Source organism: Archocentrus centrarchus, chromosome 14, assembly GCF_007364275.1.
Source record: "Archocentrus centrarchus isolate MPI-CPG fArcCen1 chromosome 14, fArcCen1, whole genome shotgun sequence".
Lineage (NCBI taxonomy): Eukaryota > Metazoa > Chordata > Actinopteri > Cichliformes > Cichlidae > Archocentrus > Archocentrus centrarchus.
The window spans coordinates 2,641,448-2,663,471 of NC_044359.1; the positions used below are offsets into that span (position 1 = coordinate 2,641,448).

At 42.9% G+C, this 22,024-nt stretch overlaps 1 protein-coding gene across 4 annotated transcripts; it reads left to right on the plus strand.

Annotated features, from left to right (window-relative positions):
• Positions 1-1,283: 1,283 nt before the first annotated feature.
• LOC115792616 (NACHT, LRR and PYD domains-containing protein 1a-like) lies at positions 1,284-19,369 on the plus strand. Of its 4 annotated transcripts, none has more exons than XM_030747218.1 (4): positions 1,284-1,599; positions 8,618-8,680; positions 15,957-16,245; positions 18,696-19,369. In XM_030747218.1, exons 3-4 carry the CDS (start codon positions 15,957-15,959, stop codon positions 18,953-18,955), a joined length of 549 nt encoding a protein of 182 aa, XP_030603078.1. In that variant the 5' UTR covers positions 1,284-1,599; positions 8,618-8,680; the 3' UTR covers positions 18,956-19,369. The 4 variants fall into 4 exon arrangements, with proteins under 4 accessions (XP_030603078.1, XP_030603081.1, XP_030603077.1 ...); XM_030747221.1 differs by lacking the exon at positions 1,284-1,599 and adding an exon at positions 3,983-4,215; XM_030747217.1 differs by lacking the exon at positions 1,284-1,599 and adding an exon at positions 3,983-4,156.
• Positions 19,370-22,024: the final 2,655 nt, after the last annotated feature.

The following is a 22,024-nucleotide window of genomic DNA, read 5'->3' on the forward strand; positions in this document are numbered from 1 at the left end:
CAAATTCCAGCCAGTCTGAAAAGTTGTACAATGTGGGAACCTGTATGTGCTGACTGAGAGAGCGCAACGATGGAAATCAGTCCTTAGGGCATGCGGTAATTTTGAGGTAAGTCGAGTAACGTGAGAACCACAAGTCAGTTCAATTTGTCCATTGAGTCCGAGTTGGTCCAGCATTCCAAATCTGCGAAAGGACAGTATCTCCATCTCTGATATTGGCTCCATCCATTAGCTCTGCAATTCTTTTCAAGACGACCTGATGGGGCTGTCCGTACTGTGCTGTGAGTGCTGCCATAGTGTCACTATAGGGGAAGATTGAATCGCTATAGGAGTCAGCGATGACTAATGCATCCTCTAGCCCAGGGGTCTCAAACTCGCGGTTCGTGGGCCGCATCTGGCCCCGCCCCCTACTTCCGGTCCGTGATTTGATGTCAAAAATATAAGACAATTTGGCCCTTTAAGGGCAGCACGGTGGCGCAGTGGTTAGCACTGCTGCCTCACAGTTAGAATACCATCTGGAAGGCCTGGGTTCGATTCCACCTTGGCCCAGGCCTCTCCCTCTCTCTGTGTGGAGTTTGCATGTTCTCCCCCGTGCTTGCGTGGGTTTCCTCCTGGTACTCCGGTTTCCTCCCACATTCCAAAGACATGCACTTACTGGGGTTAGGTTAATTGGCTACTCTAAATTGCCCATAGGTGTGAAAGTGAGTCTGAAAGTGAGTGTGAAAGGTTGTTTGTGTTTCTGTGTTGGCCCTGTGACAGGCTGGCGACCTGTTCAGGGTGTACCCTGCCTCTCGCCCTATGACAGCTGGGATAGGCTCCAGCCCCCCCCGCGACCCTGAACAGGATAAGCGGAAGCGAATGGATGGATGGATGGAAGTTACTTTTTTGACATTACGGTTTCCCCTCCAATTAAGAGGAGTAAAAAGCAATTTGCAAAAGTTGGTAATAGCTCTTTTATTTATTTATTTTTTTACCTTTTGAACCATAAAAGTTTAATGTATGTAATAAAACTTGGATCTGTATTTTAGCATACAATTTCATTGCTTAAAGAAAATGAAGTAGATCTGTGTCTGTTGCAGTTGTAATGGGTGTGTTTAAAAAGATAAGATTTATTTATATTTCACCAAAAAAACATCCTGTATTATTTGGTTTTTGTTATTATTTTTCATATATATGTATTTGTTTTCTGTATTTTTATTTTGAGAGCTTTTATTTTTGTGTGTGACCTTTGGCTTTCCTGTACGTGTCACTTCCTGTGGTTTGGCGCCTCTCTCCTCAGTTCCTGTAGGCGCTGCTGTGGGCTTATGGTTGTGCTCGTGATTATGGAGTAGTTAAATGCAGTCAAAATGCTAAAAAAAAAGTTCAAACCTTGCTTGTTACTCTCAGATATCGTGCTGTAATGTTGTTGGATGTTTTTAGTGTGAAGCGTTGTTTTTTTCTGTCGAGTACAGCACTTTATTGTGACATGCTAATGTGCCGTCTAAAGCGAGGCAGCAACAGCATGCAGGCAGCTTCTCATACAGTTTGCTGGTTTCCTCTCTTAAAGGTGTGGATCTCCACGACAAGAAGTTGCTGTACTGATTTTTTTGTTTGTTCAAACAGGTATGTGAGCTCCCTTTTTGATTTATGACATGTATATTTGTTTATTTTGTTATTTTTTTTATTCTTTTTGCACTGAATATTTATGTTCATGGTCACTGTTTACTCATCGTTCAAAAAAAGTATTTATAAAATTGCCACTGGTGGATTAATGATAGGTTCTCCTTAAGCAGAATTGTTTTATTAAGTAATTGTTACTATATGATCAAGATGCTGTGCACATTTTTGTTTATTATCTGTTTATATGTATTTTTAGGTACTTTATAAAGTCAGTGACATGAGTTATGATAGCAAACACCTAGTCAGTCGCTGGAGATGCTGCTGAGGAGAGCTGTACATGTAGAAGCTCCATGACAAGAAGCTGCTGTACTGATTTTTTGTTTATTCAAACAGCGTTGGGAGAATAAACCTGCCTCAACTGGCAAAGTGACAGTCGACTCCTTCACGTCTTTTCTGGATCTGGTTCTTGTAGATATTTATCATCACAGTAACAGTGTTACAAACATCGGTAGCTGTAAACACTCTTAAAAACATTAGAAATACAGACGCTGGTTTGATGCTGCACCCTAACATACGTGGAGTATTTAACATTTATAATTATCAGAGAAAGTTATTGTATTAGTTCATTAGTTTACACTTGTATTAGTTTACAGCGCAGATCTGCCACATCCAATATGGTGGACGTGCTGACATATCACAGCAATAGAGCCTTTTACTGTTTGTAAACAATGATGATGTACTGTAGGTAGCAATGCGTGCGCATTTTGGAAACGGAAATACAGCAGAGTTCAATGGTGTTTCAATCTTGGAGAAGGGATTATCAACAAAAGATCGCGAAAAATACCTGCAAAAATTTATTTTGACCACCAGCAACCAACTGAGAACCCTGTGGTACGTTAGCAAGTGGCCCAGGATCCATGGGCGGATATATACGTGTATTTGGTGGAGAAACCCAGCGTATACACTAGAGAGAAGTTGCTGCACATACAAGTCACTAGATGCTTATAATTATGTTGTTTGCGGCTGTGTACCGAACACCAAATATCCTGACACAGACTCAGAGTTTTGTGTTTTGAAGGCAGAAGTTCTTCCAAGTCAAAGACAAGGACACAGGAGCGCTGTGTATGAGGCTCGGGTCATTGTAAACAAGTCCGAGAACTACCACAGAGGCCTCCATTTTCTCTCAAACAGCCGTGATCCCGTGGGATTCAGTACAACTTCAGTCCACTTTTGGTAGAGTAGAAATTCTGACAGCCAAACACGCAACAGCAGACATTTTGATGCTGATATCGCTTTTAAATGACGTTTAAACGCTCCTTGTTCTTATTGATTTGGATGGAGTAGCAGTTCACTTACGTTGCCAAAATGCGCGCGCATCCTTCGATGACGTAGGCTGTAAAAGGGTCTATACGGCATCTGCCAACTGTGACCTCAGAACAGGAAGTACAGCAAATACAACTAAATAAAATGGCATAGGCGATAAATACCTGTGTGTGTGTGTGTGTGTGTGTGTGTGTGTGTGTGTGTGTGTGTGTGTGTGTGTGTGTAAGTGTAACATAGTTAAAAAGGTTCAGTTTAAACCCTGCTAAATGGGACAACAGCACCACCTACTGTCTCAAATATTCCTGCACTGACTAGTAATGGCAAAGGACTGTGGCTGTGTCCAAATTCAGGGGCCGCGTCCTTCAATGGCCGCATTTGTAGGCCGATTACGTCACAACGAGGCGACGAAGGCTCCTCCAAATGCGGTCGACGAATGCGTCCTTCTTTTCTCGAATTTGAAGGATGGGTTTGAAATATGACTGTTTCTGTGATACAAAATAAACTTTTAAGATGTTTTCAGGATGTAAATGTGTAAACCTCAAATATCAGCTCGTTTTATCAAGATATCGCTTAATTGCAAAAAATGCTCCCACGTTTTCGGAGCTGTCCGTTGCCGCTGCTCTACCAGCAGCTCGCCTCGTTAGCTGTCAGCTGACCGGTACGTCCAACTGCCGGCACATCCTTTTCAAACCCTGGCTGGCTTTCGCCGCTGAGTGGAAGCTAAGCACAGATATAATTTACTCAGATGATCTCTAACGGCTGATGTTTGGTTTATTTCAGTGTTTCATTTGTTCTTCAGCAAATCCGTTTGCCTGAAATTAAAGTTAAGCATCATAACTGGATAGTTTTATTCAACATTAATGTCTCACTTAATATAGATGGAAATTAATCATTCACTCAGCTGTATTCCTTAATGTTGAAATGTGCTATGCTTGTTTTAACCGCTTAAAATTAAACCACAAAAAGGAGAAAAAGTTCGTTCTCCGTTTAACCAGCTGCTTTGTGCTTCGCACTGTCACGGTTGCTAGGCGACATGAGCTATGCTGAGGTGAGGGCAGGTGACGCTGATATAAAGGATAGACCGTCCAGTTTCACAGCCGCTCACTTCCGGCCTTTGCTGTCTTCGTGGGCCGCGAAGGACCCGGTCTGCGTAGGACGGGTCCTTCGAAGGATGCAGCCCCTGAATTTGGACACAGGCAGTGTGTAATCCTCAGAGTAATGGAGGATTCACGCAGAGGTAATGCATCTGTGAATGTTATGGACAAAACTTACATTACTAAATAGAAGCTGAGCTGGGTAGGTGTCTTTAAATATTCTCTGTTGTGGATTATTTCTGTTATGCTTTTGTTGATTTAAATATTAGTTTTCTGTGTGATTTCTGTGTGAAAAAGTCTCTGGAGTAGTTAGCCAACTATTTTTTTCAAGCCTGTCTTGTCCGGCAGATTTTGCAAGCAGAATTATGAGCTGAATGCACTGTTGTGCCAAACATATTTGCTCTTCCAAGATGAGCTCTATAGAGTGTCTATAGGCTCCTCTTGTTAGTGTTTGTCCTTTTATTTATTTATTTGTGTTATTTATAAAACTACGGGGGCACTTCCTGCTGCTGCGGGCGGCAGCAATGAGTTTGTTAAAAACAAGGATATACTGTCCACTTTCACTCTGTCTGAAGCAGTCAGTGGTTGTTTGTTGCTAGCAAGCTGCTCTTAAATGGGAGAATCCACCTGTTAGCCCTAATGTTCGGGTTTGTAGAGCACTTTATAAATGAGCACTGTGTGGAGGTCAGCCTGTTGGAGGAAGGCGACCTGGTGGTTCACCAGACTGAGAAGCTGGAGTCAGACACAGATTGTTCCTCTTTGGATTGGTGTACTGAGCAGCACGATGAGCCGGCAAAGCAAATGACAACAAGATGTGATCGGCTCCATCTTTCTTCACAAATAAAATTTTAGACATTAGAGAAAACATTATTCATAACCATCTCAAAGGCTTATCTTCATGTTTGGCTGCTAGTTTATTTTTGAGTAATTTCTCATTTGTATCTACAGCTGAATGTTAATAAAAGTGCCTCTGTGACATTTGGACATGTAGCTTTGACTCTGAAGTGCCTTTTTGTTTATACCCTTTGGGGAAAAAATATCGATGTACAGGGTGGGCCATTTATATGGATACACCTTAATAAAATGGGAATGTTGGTGATATTAACTTCCTGTTTTTGGCACATTAGTATATGGGAGGGGGAAACTTTATAAGACGGGTGGTGACCATGGCAGCCAGCTTGAAGTTGGCCATTGTGGATCCAACTTTTGTTTTTTCAATGGGAAGAGGGTCACGTGACACATATAAAATATTGGGAATTTCACAAGAAAAACAATGGTGTGCTTGGTTTTAACGTAACTTTATTCTTTCATGAGTTATTTACAAGTTTCTGACCGCTTATAAAATATGTTCAAAGTGCTGCCCATTGTGTTGGATTGTTAATGCAACCCTCTTCTCCCACTCTTCACACACTGATAGCAACACCACAGGAGAAATGCTAGCACAGGCTTCCAGTATCCGTAGTTTCAGGTGCTGCACATTTTGTATCTTCACAGCATAGACAATTGCCTTCAGATGACCCCAAAGATAAAAGTCTAAGGGGGTCAGATTGGGAGACCTTGGGGGCCATTCAACTGGTCCACGACGACCAATCCACTTTCCAGGAAACTGTTCATCTAGGAATGCTCAGACCTGACACCTATAATGTGGTGGTGCACCATCTTGCTGGAAAAACTCAGGCAACGTGCCAGCTTCAGTGCATAAAGAGGGAAACACATTGTCATGTAGCAATTTCGCATATCCAGGTTTCCACTGATGAAGAATACCATCAATACCATACCATCAATTTTTTTGTTCCAACAGTCTTGGAGGGATCTATCCAATGTGGGTTAGTGTCAGACCAATAGCGGTGGCTTTGTTTGTTAGCTTCACCATTCACATAAAAGTTTGCCTCATCACTGAACAAAATCTTCTGTGTAAACTGAGGGTCCTGTTCCAATTTTTGTTTTGCCCATTCTGCAAATTCAGCGTGCCGATCTGGGTCATCCTCGTTGAGATGCTGCAGCAGCTGGAGTTTGTAAGGGTGCCATTTGTGAGTAGCTAATATCCGCCGAAGGGATGTTCAACTGATGCCACTCTCCAGTGACATGCGGCTGTGGGCTCTTGCTGAATGAAGCTAGGACAGCCACTGATGTTTCTTCATTAGTGACAGTTTTCATGCGTCCAAATTTTGGCAAATTCAACACTGAAACAGTTTCACGAAACTTGCAAGCAGTTTGCTAACTGTAGCATGGGAGATGGGTGGTCTTGTAGGGTGTCTTGCATTGAAATCTGTTGCAATGACCCGGTTACTGCGTTCACCAGACATCAACACAATTTCCATCCGCTCCTCACGTGTTAACGTCTGCGACATGTCAATGGCTGTAAACAAAGAGAAACTTGTAAATAACTCATGAAAGAATAAAGTTACGTTAAAACCAGGCACACTATTGTTTTTCTTGTGAAATTCCCAATAAGTTTGATGTGTCACGTGACCCTCTTCCCATTGAAAAAACAAAAGTTGGATCCACAATGGCCAACTTCAAGATGGCCGCCATGGTCACCACCCATCTTGAAAAGTTTCCCCCCTCCCATATACTAATGTGCCAAAAACAGGAAGTTAATATCACCAACATTCCCATTTTATTAAGGTGTATCCATATAAATGGCCCACCCTGTATATCGTATATGGTGGTACTCATCTATTATGTTTGAGAATATTCCTGCCATTTTTTAAAAAGATTTCTTTATTCCTGCCAATTTTGTTTAAAGAAGAACAATCTGTGTGTTACATTAAGTTGTATAAGTGAACATCTGAGAGAGCCTTGTTCCATTCATCATCTGATAACAGACCAGCATTGTTCCATGGTGTATGGAAGGACATCTGTGATACATGATCATTTTATAAACCACTGAGTCTGCCTTAGTTTCACATATTTATTTCCAATAACCAAACTTGATAATGGGGAAGTGGGAATCTTTTCATAAATCTCTCATTTGCAAATAATGAAAAAATTCATGTTTGCTAAACTAAATTTTCTATAAAGCTGTACAAAGATAGCGAAGGTTTCATCTGTGTGGGTCCCTCCATTGTGAATATCTCATAGAAAGTTTGAAAAGTTTTCTAGAAGTTAAACGGGATTGCAGATGGAGACATATTTTAATTAGTTTGAAAATGTCCAATAATTGAGAGACCATCATGTTTCCTCTAGAACTATCATTGACTCATGGTAAGGATGACCAGTGTTTCACTCTCTGCTTCTGCATTTGGACTGATGTGAAATAAATAACGACACGGTGTCACGTCATGTATTATTGTTCATCTCAGCTTGGATTTAAATCACTGCTAAAACAGCTGCTAAGGACCAGATTTTTATTATTATTATAGTTAAATCTAGAATTGAAGGCATGTTCGGTTCAGTTCTGCTTTTCTTTAAAATAAAATCAGGTTCATACAGCTGCTCCTGTGGTACATGCAGCTCTCTGCAGCAGTGAGTCTGAGCAGCTCTGCAGTGTTACTGACGTCACTCAGTTTATAGGAAATGCTTCACATGCTGAACATCGGACAGATTCAGGCTTATTTGAATAGAAGCAGATGTGGGGAGTCTGTCAGGTTAAAGAGGGAGTGTTTTGGCTGTGGTGAGGGGAAAGTCCTCTGGACTAAACCATTCTTTACAGATAGGGGGTTGGACTGAAACTGGGTGTTAAAATGATCAAAAGTTGAATCTGAACAGAGGCGATTGCTCTAAGACTGCAAGGGAAGCTCAGCTTCCCCTAAAATGTCAAAAAATAAGTGGTCAAATATATACTGTTGTGTGTACATCTCATTGACTAAATATGCGCAACAATGCGCTCAACTTTTGTTCAGAATCAGCTTCTTATCACTGGTAACGACGCGGCTTTCCTCTCACTCATTCCCGCAGCTTCTCAGCGCTTTAAACAGTGTGGACGCTGAGCGTCCGCAGAGTTCGAAAGCGAAGCAAAGAAAGCAGCGAAACGAGACGAGTCATTGGATAAATGCTGGGCTTTGTCCCGCCCATCGGACGCTCAGCGTCTCTGGGGGTCTATGGGGCAGTGGGCTGGCCTCGGCCGGCCCGGACGCTCAGCTTCTGCATGATGATTCGATGATCTGTCTGAGGCTGAATCCCTTTTTGATTGACAGCGAAATGAGCGAATCAGCGATCTTTTGGTGTAAACATCCGTGGGAGCATTTGTTTTGAGTTGAACCGGAGACTTTCCTAATCCACTTAGCGGCATTTTCTTTGTTAAAAACGACTAGCGAAAAAAAACAAAAAACGACTAGCGACAAATCGAGCTTCTATTTCTGGTGGGGTGTTTTTGTAGCTGCTTGTGTTTGGAGACTGACTTCTATCACTCTTTCTGACTTCTATCGCAGTTTCTGTCCAGCGGGTGCTGCTGTATAAATAAACTGACACATTTTATGGTGTAGGCCGAAATTGAGCTTCCCCTCCTTGAAAGACCAGCATCCGCCACTGAATCTGAACAAATAATTAGTCAATGATGAAATATCTCCCTGTATATGAGTATTGTGCCGCTGATTATCAGTGAGTTTGTGTCAAGCAAACAAACCTGAAAGATTATCTGTGTTGCCCCCCCCCTCCTGCAGCAGAGGAAACTTCCAGACTTCAACTTTCCCGCCTTCCAGTTAACCTGAAAGAAACGAGCAGAGGTGAGTGTTACTGTCACAGCTGTTTGCCGGTGTTTTCTGTTTTGTTCTTTGTGTTTCTTCTGTGTTCAGTTCAGGTTCAGTTTTTATTCACTCAGTTGAACCATTACATCAAACATTCTGTTACACACTTACTATACATGAGTGCAAAGGGAGCAGGAAGAAGAAAAAAAATTCTTCTGAAGACCCGCCCCTTTCTCAGTAATTCCAAAAAAAAAATTTTTTTACATGGCCGTATAGTTTAAATCAATAATATAAGTTGCAAACAATTATCATTCTCTTCATTACTTACATTGCATAAGATTTAATAATTTTTTTGACTTGATTTATTTTTTTAGTTCATCATCCAAAGTGTTCCATAATTTTACTCCATGAACAGAAATGCACATTTGTTCTAAAGTAGTACCCATGGATTTACTTATAAAATCATACTTCCTCCTGTTGTTTCTATCACTTGAGTTTAAAACAAAGAACTTTTGTAAATTAATTGGCAATAGCCTTTTTCTGGCTTTAAACATAACTAATAGCATCTTTAAATTAGCCAAGTCTCTTAATTTTAAAATATTTGATTGAATAAACAATTTATTAGTATGTTCTCTAGCATTCACATTGTGTAAAACTCTTATAGCTTTCTTTTGTGTCACAAACAGCGGCTTGATGTTAGTTTTATATGTGTTACCCCACACCTCTATACAATAAGTCAAATATGGAATGACAAATGAATAATATAATGTCCGAAGTGTTGACAGTTCTAAAATATTTTTTACTTTGTTTAGAAGTCCAATACTTTAAATAGTTTTTGTTTTATGTATTTTAAATGAGATTTCCAATTAATTTTATGATCCAGAACAACTCCTAAAAATTTAACTTCATTTACTCGTTTTACTAGATTATCATCTATAGTCATTGTATTAGAATCATCTATTGTTCTGTTACCAAAAATCATAAATTTTGTTTGTTTTTTTTCCAGTTTATCAATAATTTATTGTAATTGTATTTGTTGTGTCCTGAGTGTCTGTGGGGGTTTGAGCCTTACTTTGTGATAGTTCAGTGTTTTTCTGTTTCTCATTGTTCTTCTTCATGTGTCTGTGTTCAGTGTTTTGTGTGTTCCGTGTCTTCCTGCCTCAGCTTCTGTGTTTAGTTATATTCCTTGTGTTGCATCAAGTCTGCGTTTGTATCATGTTTGGTCTTTTCCAGGGTTATAATAGTTTTGGATATTACATTATACTCTCTTTATACTCTCTAATAGTTTTGAAGAAGAAGAAGAAGAAGAAGAAGAAACAGCCTTTATTGTCCCACAGAGGGGAAATTTGGGTGTAACAGCAGCCGCAGTTATTATAAATATAAATAAAGATATAATAATTCACACTATTAAGAAAAGAATATATATAAAATCAACAAACAAGATTAACCTTAATACTACTACTAATAATAACACTATATACAATGTACATGATGTGCCTGTGTGTTGAACCTTAACAGGCCGGACTATTTACAGTATATTATATATTATCCTACATTGTGTAGGCTATTGTGGTTTTTGTTGGGAGCAGTGATGGTTATAAAGTCTTACAGCTGCTGGGAGGAAGGATCTGCGGTAACGCTCCTTTGTGCATTTAGGATGCAGCAGTCTGTCACTGAAGGAGCTCTCCAGCTCAGCAACAGTTTCATGCATGGGATGGGAGACCTTGTCCATCAGTGATGTTATTTTGGTCAGAGTCCTTTTGTCTCCCACCACCTGCACTGAGTGGAGAGGACATCCTAGGACAGAGCTGGCTTTTCTGATGAGCTTGTCTATCCTCTTCCTCTCAGCTGTAGACAAGCTGCTGCTCCAACATACTGCTGCATAGAAGATGGCTGATGCCACCACAGAGTCATAGAAGGTCTTCAGGAGTGTCCCCTGCACTCCAAAAGACCTCAGCCTTCTCAGCAGGTAGAGTCTGCTCTGACCCTTCCTGTAGAGCGCATCAGTGTTATGAGTCCAGTCCAGTTTATTGTTTAGGTGAACACCCAGGTACTTATAAGAGTCCACTATCTCAATGTCCACTCCCTGGATGTTCACCGGTGTCCGTGTGGTGGGTCTGCGCCTGCGGAAATCCACCACCAGCTCCTTGGTTTTAGCGGCGTTGATCAGGAGGTGGTTCCGCTGGCACCAGTCCACAAAGTCCTGAGTCCACTGTCTGTACTCTGAGTCATCCTCACCTGTGATGAGGCCAACTATGGCAGAGTCGTCAGAGAACTTCTGCAGATGGCAGCGTGGGGAGTTGATGGAGAAGTCTGCAGTGTAGAGGGTGAAGAGGAACGGTGCCAGCACAGTTCCCTGTGGGGCCCCCGTACTGCAGACCAGCCTGTCAGAGACACAGCCCCGTGTCCTCACGTACTGTGGGCGGTCAGTGAGGTAGTCCAGTATCCACTCGGAGATGTGGTGGTCCACTCCTGACAGTTCCAGCTTGTCTCTCAGAAGTCCTGGCTGGATGGTGTTAAAAGCACTGGAGAAATCAAAGAACATGATCCTCACAGTGCTTCCAGGCTTCTCCAGGTGGGTCAGAGCTCGGTGCAGGAGGTAGATGATGGCGTCATCCACCCCGATGCCCGACCGGTAGGCGAACTGCAGCGGGTCCAACGAAGACGACACCATGAGGCGTAGATGGTTGAGGACCAGCCTCTCGAGGGTCTTCATTAGATGCGATGTCAGGGCTACCGGCCTGTAGCTGCTAAGATCCTTTGGATGTTTGGTCTTTGGTACCGGTACCACACAGGAGGTCTTCCACAGTTGTGGTACTTTCCCCAGCTTCAAGCTCAGGTTGAACATGTATCCCATGATGCCACACAGCTGATCTGCGCAGCACCTCAGGAGCCTGGAGCTGATGCCGTCTGGACCAGCAGCCTTTCGCACCTTGATCTTACGTAGCTCCTTCCTCACATGATGAGTTGAGAGGGACAAGATGGAGGTGGGGGATGGGGGTTGTGAGATGGAGTCCTCAGAAGTGAAGGGGGTGGGTGATGGCTGAGAGCTGAGAGGTGTGAGGTCCCAAGAAGAAGAAAGGTTGGCAGTCATTAAAGATGGTGGGGCTGACAGCAGGGGGGACTGGGCTGGGGGAGGGGTGGGTGGCTGGTCAAACCTGTTAAAGAACTGGTTCAGGTTGTTCACCCACTCTAAGTCTCCCACAACCCTAGGGCTTGGTTTGTGGCCTGAAATTGAGTTCAAACTCCTCCAAACCCCACTGATGTTGCTCTGCTGTAGCTGGTCCTCCATCTTCTTCCTGTAGATGTTTTTTCCATCCCTGATTTTCCTTCTCAGATCCTTCTGCACGGCTCTCAGCTCCTCCTTATTTCCTGATCTAAAGGCTCTCTTCTTCTCCTTCAGGAGAGCCTTTATTTCAGAGTTGATCCAGGGTTTGTTGTTTGAAAAACACCGTACCGTCCTGGTGGGCACAGTGTTTTCCACGCAGAAATTGATGTAATCAGTGATGCAGTCCGTGATGCTGTCGATGTCCTCCCCATGAGGGGCACAAAGCTCTTCCCACACAGTGGAGCTAAAGCAGTCTCTCAGAGCTTCTTCAGTCTCCTCAGACCATTTCTTCACTGTGTGTGTCACAACTGGTTCTCTGTGTACCAAGGGTTTGTACACAGGCTGGAGATGAACCAGGTTGTGATCTGAGCCCCCCAGGGGAGGCAGAGGTGATGAGCTGTATGCCTCCTTGATGTTGGCATACAGTAGATCCAGTGTGTTGGTATTCCTGGTGTGGCAGGTGACATACTGGGTGAAGGTGGGGAGAGTGGAGGACAGGGAGACGTGGTTAAAGTCCCCTGAGATCAGAAAGAGGGCCTGTGGGTGCTGTGTTTGGAGTCTGCTGGTAGTAGCATGGAGGACATCGCAGGCTGCAGCAGCGTTAGCAGAGGGCGGCACATACACAGTTATCACAATAACATGTGAAAACTCCCGAGGAAGATAGTGCGGTCTCATACTAACAGCGAGCAGTTCAATGTCCTTACTGCAGAGCATCTCTTTGATGGTTAGATGTCTGGAGTTGCACCATCTATCGTTCACAAACACAGCCAGACCCCCGCCCCTCTTCTTACCACTCTCCTTGGTTCTGTCGGCACGGATCAAATGAAAGCCGTCCATGTTTATGTGTGAGTCCGGGGTTAGCTCGGTTAGCCACGTCTCCGTCAGGCACATGAGGCTGCTCTCCCGGTAGCTCCTTTGATGTCGCGTTAGCGCCGCCAGCTCGTCCACTTTGTTGGGAAGAGATCTCACGTTTCCCATGATGATGGACGGGATGACGGGCCTGTACCTTCTCCCCTGGCAACGACGACCTATGCCCGCACGTCTCCCGCGTCTCTTCCTTCTCAGTTCGCGGGGAATATCGAGTCGTTCTGCAGGAGTAGGCACAGCGGAGCTCCCGATGGAGATCAGCTGGTCCCGAGAGTAAACAATAGGAGCGTGGCCACTCTCGCAGTCTCCAAACATAAACACCATAAAAAGGGTAAATAAAAACAAAGTTTTCCAGAAAAAAGTCTGCTCCATCATGAGGAAAAAGAGCAGAAGATACAGAAACACAAAAACACATCTAATACTAAACAAAATGAGAAAAAACACGGAATTAGTGCGGAGCTGCTGAAACTGGCTGCCTGCTCGCGCGGCGCCGGAAGTTTTATTTAGTTTTCAGAGCAGTTTTGCTCATTTTTATTAGTTGTTATTTTTGGTTTAATGCTCAGTTCAAGTTTTTGTTAGTTTTAGTTTTTCATATTTAATTTGTCAGCTGCAAGAGTGTAATAAGACCTCAAATTATACCATTAAAAAGAAATTGTATTCAACATCATGAGACATCAACAGGAGCAGCATAAAGAAAAATCCAACAAACTTTTATCTCAAAATATTCATCCATCCACTCACTTCTGCTTATCCTGTTCAGGGTCGCGGGGGGGCTGGAGCCTATCCCAGCTGACATAGGGCAAGAGGCAGGGTACAAATGTACAGGTCTCCAGCCTGCTGTAGGGCCAACACAGAGAGACAGACAACATCCACACTCACATTCACACCTATGGGCAGTTTAGAGTAGCCAATTAACGTAACCCCAGTAAGTGCATGTCTTTGGACTGTGGGAGGAAACACACGCAGACACGGGGAGAACATGAAAACTCCACACAGAGAGAGGCCTGGGCCAAGGTGGAATCAAACCCAGGCCTTCTAGATGGTATTCTAACTGTGAGGCAGCAGTGCTAACCACTGCGCCACTGTGCTAGTCAGACTGATGGGATATCATTCATCATAATAAAGGTCCCTGCTAGGCAACAGCATGATTTCCTGTTCCCATGGGGACATTATCCTGAGGTTTAAGCCCTAAAAACACTGTAAATACAGACCACAGTTACAGTATTTTGGTGGTTAAAACATGTCTGCTGCCACTTCAGCATCAGTGCCTGTTGGTTACCTGCGATCTGTGTAGAAAGTATGGATGGCACGATACCACTTTTTTAGGTCCGATACTGATACCGATATTTTACATTTGGATGTCTGCCAATACCAATACAAATCCGATCTTTTTTTAAAAAACAAACAAACAAACAAAAAAAACCAAAACAATTGATTTCAAATGCCTGGATACATTTTACATACGTCAACAGTCTCTCACACAACAAAATCAGAATCTTTTAGTGTCCCACGTACAAGACTAAGAACCAGGGAGGGGCAGAGCTTTTCAGGCAGTGGTGCCAAAGCTCTGGAACTGTTTACCACTCCAGCTCCATTTAGCTGACTCTGTGGAGTCTTAAAAAAACAGTTGAAAACTTTTCTGTTTAACCAGACTTTCTGTTGACTTTATTTTTGTTCTTTTTCTTTTAATATGGTAATGTTAATATGTTTTTAACATGGTGTTTTATCTGGGTTTTTGATATTGTGTTTTAATTATTGTACAGCGCTTTGTGACTTTTTGTCTGTGAAAAGCACTAAATAAATAAACTTTACTTACAACAATCGCTCCATCACCTGAATCCTGTTGCTCTTATGTGAGAAGGTGATGCTTTGGCTTATGGTATGTTGCAAATTTCAGTAGGGCTGCAACTAACGCTTAATCGAGTATTCTATCAATTATACCATCAATTATCCGAGTAACTGGATAAGAAATATTTTTTCATATTAACAGTTCATCTGCATATTTTAACTTCCGTACTGCAGTTTTTCCCTGTGTGAAACAAACAGGGTGGATGGAGCAGCTACAAAGTTCTCTTTTCTTCATTTACTGATCAGGTGGTTGATGAAGGACCTCCAGCTGTTTCCCAGTAAAGGTTTAATGGAGGTTACAGGGACAAAAACTTTCTTCTGCTCCATCTGAGCTCACCGGCTCCGGCTTGTTGCCTTGTGCAGACAGGCTGCACGTAAATCAGCTGATTGCTGCTGTTGTGTTATCAGTGTTTATGTTGAAAAACTGGGGGGCTGTGTGAGCGTAATCTTGTAATGCTTTATATTCACAAGCATTCTCCTAAATACATTTCTACTGCAGGTCTATATTTAGTCACTAATCAGGGATTAAAGTATCAAAAATATTTTGACGGCCAAGGGGTCCTTACGGTACCGGACGCGGCGCTCGCTAGCAGTATGTCCGGGAGCTGAAGTAGAGAAAAAAATAACAGCTGATTCAGCACAGCGAGCACAACACACAAACACAGCAGAGAGCGCTGGAGGCGGAAAAACATGTCAGCGATGATCGCTCAGTGTCAAAGGGAATCCGTCGCAGCGACAGAGAATTGAGGGGGTTGTTTCCTGATCCCCACTACATTCCAGTAGGTGGCAGTAATGCAGCTCTAAGCTGGTTTGGTCAACCGCAAACCCACAAAAAGAAAAAGACGACGGAGAACTGTAATGCAGCTAATGTGGGTCGGATCAGATCGGATTGCATTTTTTATTTCTTTCCAATATCCGATCCAGTAATTTAGGCCAGGATCGGACCGATACAGAATATTGGATCGGCGCATCCCTTTTAGAAAGAGGGGAAAATTCTCATTGGCTTGTGAGGTGCTGTCGTTGCCGGGGGGTCTGGAAGAACGTTGGCAGTATGAACCTTCAGGTTTTCACAGCTCAGTGCACAGATCAGTTTATGAATCTCTCAAAACACCAGAAAATGTGATTTTCATGATAAAGGACCTTTAAACCTTCTATAAATATTAAAAGAAGGTTTAAAGTCGAAATGAAACCTGCTCCAATGGATGTGAGACACAATGAGGAGTAAACTACAGCCAGTGTGGTCTCATCTCTAACAGTGTGTTGTATTTTCAGATGTCAGCGATTTCAGAGGAAGCCTGGAGAATAACTCTGACTGTAATCCTCGAGGAGCTGGATGAGCCGCAGTACAAAAAGATGCTGCTTTTTCTATCAGAAATCCCCAAACGTGTGAAGACCAAGTCCAGAGAAGAGATGCCCCAATTAATCATTGAGCACTACGGAGTGGAAACATCTATTCATAGAATCAATGAAGTAATGGATCAGATCCCACGGAAGGATGCTGCGGTCCAGGACCGGCTCCGCCCCTTTGTGGACAAACTGAAGAACACACAACAGAAAACAGGTGAGTTCACAGGGACATGACGGCTGTGTAAAGCTTCTGCAGATGGTCTGTGACAACAGAAGTTTTTATGGTCAGTGCAATAATAATAATAATAAAGAGGTTTTTCCAAGTGTTTAATATTTAGTTACCTTTGTACGTTTTAAAACGAGTCTGAAACGTTATATATTCAGTCCTACTAACTCAGGGACAGCACCAGTCTGTTGAAATTCCACATTTCCAGAAAGCCAACTTACAAAAACACTAAGTTATTCATTCTTTATGCACAGCATTACATGTTAGCAGATGAAACCAATGAGCACTGACAGTGTTTAAGGAAACAGGAAGTGTCTGAGTGTTCAGTGCAGGACTCTGTTGTCATAAACAACTTCAGGGAAGAAGAGGAAGAGGAAGGATGAAGCTGGTAGGTAAACACAGCTTTTCCTCCTCCTCCTCCACCTGGATCTGTTCCAGGGTTTCTGCCCACTTGGACATGTTCAAAACACCTGCCCTAAGAGGTCAGATGCTGAACCATCTCAACTGCCTTCTGTCCAGCCCCTGATCACTGGGGGAGCAACCTCTGGTCCCCCTTTTTAAAATGTGGGACGAGCTAACCAAGTTCAATAGGAAGGGGTTCACTGGTGGCTTGTTGGCTGTAAGGTTGTGGGTAGCACATTAGGAACCAACAACCACAGCGACAGGCCAGGTTCGAGTCCCAGCCTGTCGCCAATTTGCCCGCGTGTCTTCCCCTGTATCTTTCCTCCATTTCCTGTCTTCCTCCACTGCTCGTAAAAGCTGCTGTGGCCAAAAAAAAGAAAAAAAACTACATAATGTCCTCTGGTTATTATTGGCTCTGAACAGCCCATTTCATAGCCTATTAACTGGCCATGTCCTGTCTGCGGGATGTATTAATTGCTTTTTATATGGCAGGCTAGACCCTCCCATTTTGATTGACACCTCATTCAGCCAATCATGTTAAGAAATGGGTTTCACAGAGCCAATATTAACCAGAGGGTGTCGCGTAGCTTTGTCAGGTGATTTGGTGCGGCCAGTTACATGATTGGCTGAATGAGGTGTCAATCAATCTTGGTCTCGACTCGATCTTGTACTCTAAAAGTCTTGGTCTTGTCTGGGTCTTGGGTTAGGTGGTCTTGACTACAACACTGCTATTTACACATATGTACACAGCCATAAGTCTTGATGCAAGATGCTACGAAGGTTCCTGGGTTGAAAGCCACTTTGCTAGCATCCTAATATGACCTGCTAGCATTAAAGAGGAAATTTAACATTAAAGTATTAGAATTAATTTACAGCATGGAGCCCAGCTCTAAAAACCTGTCACATATTTAAGTGTCTGTGAAGCTGCATTGAAGAAATAAGTGTTTAATTTTTTAGAACATGTGTAGCGTCACCTCGTGCCAGTACAGAATATGACTTCACTGGGTTGTTAGTTAGTTTTTTGGTTGCCACTAATAGACTTACATTAGCTTATGTTAGCTGAGTAGTGATAGAACCGATAACTCAGTGGAAAACAGGGAAACTAAAACCAAAAAGCAGCCTAAGGGGGCACTCTGTGCCGCCCCCTGGCTGCAGCAATGAGTTTATGTTAAAAATAAAGGATACACTGTCCAACGGTGCAATCAGCCACCAGAGCTGGTGTCAGCACTATTATATATTTATTATAAAATAAAAAATAGAATTTTTCCCAAGCACATCCAACCAGCTTACAACATTACAGGGATCCTGACATGTAACAGTGTGTCTGCAGGAAAAAGGGGGAAAAAAGCCTTTGAGGAAGAGCCGCCTTAGCTGACCTCGTTTCCTTGTTTTGGTTTAGAAATTGTTATCTCACATGATCTCACTGAGTGGATTACTTCATACTGGAAGGAAAAGCGAAGCTCAAATGTGAATGAAGGAGAGTAGTGGAGATTTTTTTCCCTGCGGACACACTGATGGATGTCAGGATTCCCAACCGTGCTTCAGGACGAAAGTTATTTGTGTTTGTGGTGTGGTGCACACATAGTAACCTGTTAAACACTGTAACCAACAACCCTGTGAAGTTTTTAGAGCAGCTCTGTGCTGTAAATCATCTGTTACACATGTCGTGCCTTGTTTCCTCTATTACTTCCTCGTACACAGGACAAAGAGCCCACACATGCTCAGAGAGGAGTTTGATGAGATTTGAACTCTTCACTCTCAAAGACAAATCCTGCAACAGTTTGACAATTTAGGGGGCGGAGCTCAGAGGAGGAATGTGATTGGTCACTTTGCCGGGCTGAAGTACAGTAAAATAATCCTGATGAGTCTCATTACCAGAGAACCCAAAAGATGACATTGATATTTCTGGATTTTTCATTTAGTTTAATGAATTTCAGTCATTTATATTTTGAAATGAAAAGATTTTTCCAGCATTTTGAACTGAAGGCAATGCAACAAGACTCCAATCAATCACTGTGATTTTTCTTTTTTCTCAGGAGAACGACACTTTGTGGATGAACACATGTGTGAGTTGATCCAGAGAGTGAGCAACATTGGACCGATCCTGGATGAGCTCTTACAAGAACAAGTTATCCAACAAGAAGCCTACGATAGGATCCGAGCTCTTCCAAACTCTCAGGATAAGATGAGGGAGCTCTACAGCGGCCCTGTGAGAGCTGGCACTGCCTCCAGAGATGCCTTCTACAGAATCCTTCAGAACCATGAGAAGATGCTTACTGAGGACCTCAGGCGATAGAACTTTGTGATTTAACACTTCCTGTTCCATCTTCTGTTAAATGTTTGTTCATAAATCTCTGTTTGAACTGATTTGCACGCGAGGAGATGCTGTTTTGTATGCGAGGAGAGATCATTTTGTACTCAAGGACAGTTTGTAAAGTATGTTCTGTGTGTGCAATGTCTCAATACAGCTTGTAAAACATTTTCTTTCTGTGCAACAGGTTTTATTTGTGTGCAGCATGTGTTCTCTGTGTGTGACCTTTTGGCACAAAATTAACTCCATACTAGGGGCCATGAGCTACGTTGAGGTGAGGGCAGGTGATGCTGATATGAAGGCAAGACTGTCCAGTTTCACAGCCGCTCACTTCCGGCCTTTGCGGTCTACATGGGCCGGGCCCTTCGAAGAATGCAGCCCCTGAATTTGGACACAGTTTTTTGGACAATTTGTTATTTTCCCTGTAACTAATTAATCAAAATTAACGCCTTAAAGTCCCACCCCTAATTGTAGGTAAAGACTCTGTAATAATACAGAGAAATACCATCTCACAGGACCTGTCCTGGACTCATCACATAAACATCACTGTGAAGAAGGCCAGACAGCGTCTCTACCTCCTCAGGCGGCTGAGAGACTTCAAGCTCCCACTCAAGGTGCTCAGGAACTTTTACACCTGCACCATCGAGAGCATCATGCGTGGGAGCATCACCACCTGGATGGGAAACTGCACCAAGCAGGACTTCATGGCCCTAAAAAGGGTGGTTCGTTCAGCTGAACAGACCATCAGAACCACCCTCCCCAACCTGCAGGACATTTACACCAAGCAGTGCAGGCTGAGGGCCATGAAGATCCTAAAACAGCCCAGCCACCCCGGACACTCTCTCTTCTCCCTGCTCCCATCAGGCCGGCGTTACCGCTGCCTGAGGGCTAAGACTGAAAGGTTGAAGAAGAGTTTTTACCCACAAGCCATCCGTCTGCTCAACTCTGAGCCCTAACTGGACCATTATTGCACAATGTAAATATTATAATTTATAAAAGTGTGTATAGTGTATAGTATATAGAGTATAGTGTATAGTGTGAATTACTTTTTTTAATTTTTATTCTTCTTATTTATATGTGTGTGTATATAGGTTGCAGGTACAAAATACATTTCACTGTGCATTGTACTGTGTATAACTGTGCATGTGACAAATAAACACTATCTTATCTTATCTTATCTTAAAACCCAACAGTCAAAATGACCCCCTATGAGCAGCACTTGGTGACAGTGGGAAGGAAAAACTCCCTTTTAACAGGAAGAAACCTCCAGCAGAACCAGGCTCAGGGAGGGGGGGTCATCTGCCGCGACCGGTTGGGCTGAGGGGAGAGAAAGACATGCTGTGGAAGAGAGCCAGAGATTAATATCAATTAATGATTAAATGCAGAGTGGAGTATAAACAAAGTAAATAAGGTGAATGAGAAACAGTGCATTATGGGAACCCCCCAGCAGACTAGGCCTATAGCAGCATAACTAAGGGAGGGTTCAGGGTCACCTGATCCAGCCCTAACTATAAGCTTGATCATAAAGGAAAGTTTTAAGCCTAATCTTAAAAATAGAGAGGGTGTCTGTCTCCTGAATCCAAGCTGGGAGCTGGTTCCACAGAACAGGGGCCTGAAAGCTGAAGGCTCTGCCTCCCATTCTACTCTTAAGTATCCTAGGAACCACAAGTAAGCCAGCAGTCTGAGAGCGAAGTGCTCTGTTGGGGTGATATGGTACTATGAGGTCTTTGAGATAAGATGGTGCCTGATTATTCAAGACCTTGTAGGTGAGGAGAAGGATTTTAAATTCTATTGTAGATTTAACAGGGAGCCACTGAAGTGAAGCCAATATGGGAGAAATCTGCTCTCTCTTTCTAGTCCCTGTCAGTACTCTAGCTGCAGCATTTTGGATCAGCTGAAGGCTTTTCAGGAAGAAGGTCAACATACAAGATGCCTCAAAGCAGCTGCAGACAAATCAGTGTGTGTGTGTGTGTATTATTAATTGGCATTAATAAGTTGAAATTTTGAGTTGGGGGGAGCATTTGGGCTTCATTACTGTGAAATAAATAATGACATGGTATCACGTCATGAGTTATTGTTCATCTCAGCTTGGATTAAATCACTTTAACAGCTGCTAAGGACCAGATTTTTATTATATTTAAAGTTAGAATTGTGCAATTCACAGAAGCACCTTGGGTATGTTTTGTAATGTTTGGTTTTGTGTATGCATATTTTCCATCCATCCTCTTCTACTTATCCTGTTCAGGGTCGCGGGGGGGCTGGAGTCTATCCCGGCTGACATAGGGCGAGAGGCAGGGTACACCTGTACAGGTCGCCAGCCTGTCACAGGGCTAACACAGAGAGACAGACAGACTACATCCACACTCACATTCACACCTATGAGTTTCCAATTAACCTAACCCCAGTAAGTGCATGTCTTTGGACTGTGGGAGGAAACCCACACAGACACGGGGAGAACATGAAAACTCCACAGAGAGAGAGGCCTGGGCCAAGGTGGAATCAAACCCAGATCTTCTGGATGTCATTCCAGCTGTGAGGCAGCAGTGCTAACCACCGAGCCACTGTGCTGCATATTTTTTAAATATATTTTTATTGTGTGTGTTTTAAACTATGGTGACACCAACTTGCCAGGAGGACTGTAGATGAAAATTAGTTTATGGCTATAATCTGGCATATTTTACACTGTTTAAATGTTTATTAATATGCACTGTCCTCTTTAAATAATTAAAATAAGATAAAGATAAAGAATTGAAGGCATGTTCAGTTTAGTTCAGTTTGCATATTTGCAGTTAATCATGTAGAAAGATTCCTGAGTTTATACTTTTTTTATTCTGATCTGCTTTTCTTTAAACTCAGGTTCATACAGCTGCTCCTGTGGTACATGCAGCTCTCTGCAGCAGTGAGTCTGAGCAGCTCTGCAGTGTTACTCACGTCACTCCGTTTACAGCATGTGTCTCACAGATTAGCACAGAAGTGTTCCTCACATGCTGAACATCAGACAGATTCAGGCTTATTTGAATGGAAGCAGATGTGGGGAGTCTGTCAGGTTAAAGC

Coding starts and splice junctions, on each gene's coding strand:
- LOC115792616 (XM_030747218.1), top strand. CDS start 15,957: ATGTCAGCGATTTCAGAGGAAGCCTGGAGAATAACTCTGACTGTAATC. Junction 16,246..18,695: donor GAACACACAACAGAAAACAG/GTGAGTTCACAG, acceptor CTTTTTTCTCAG/GAGAACGACACTTTGTGGAT.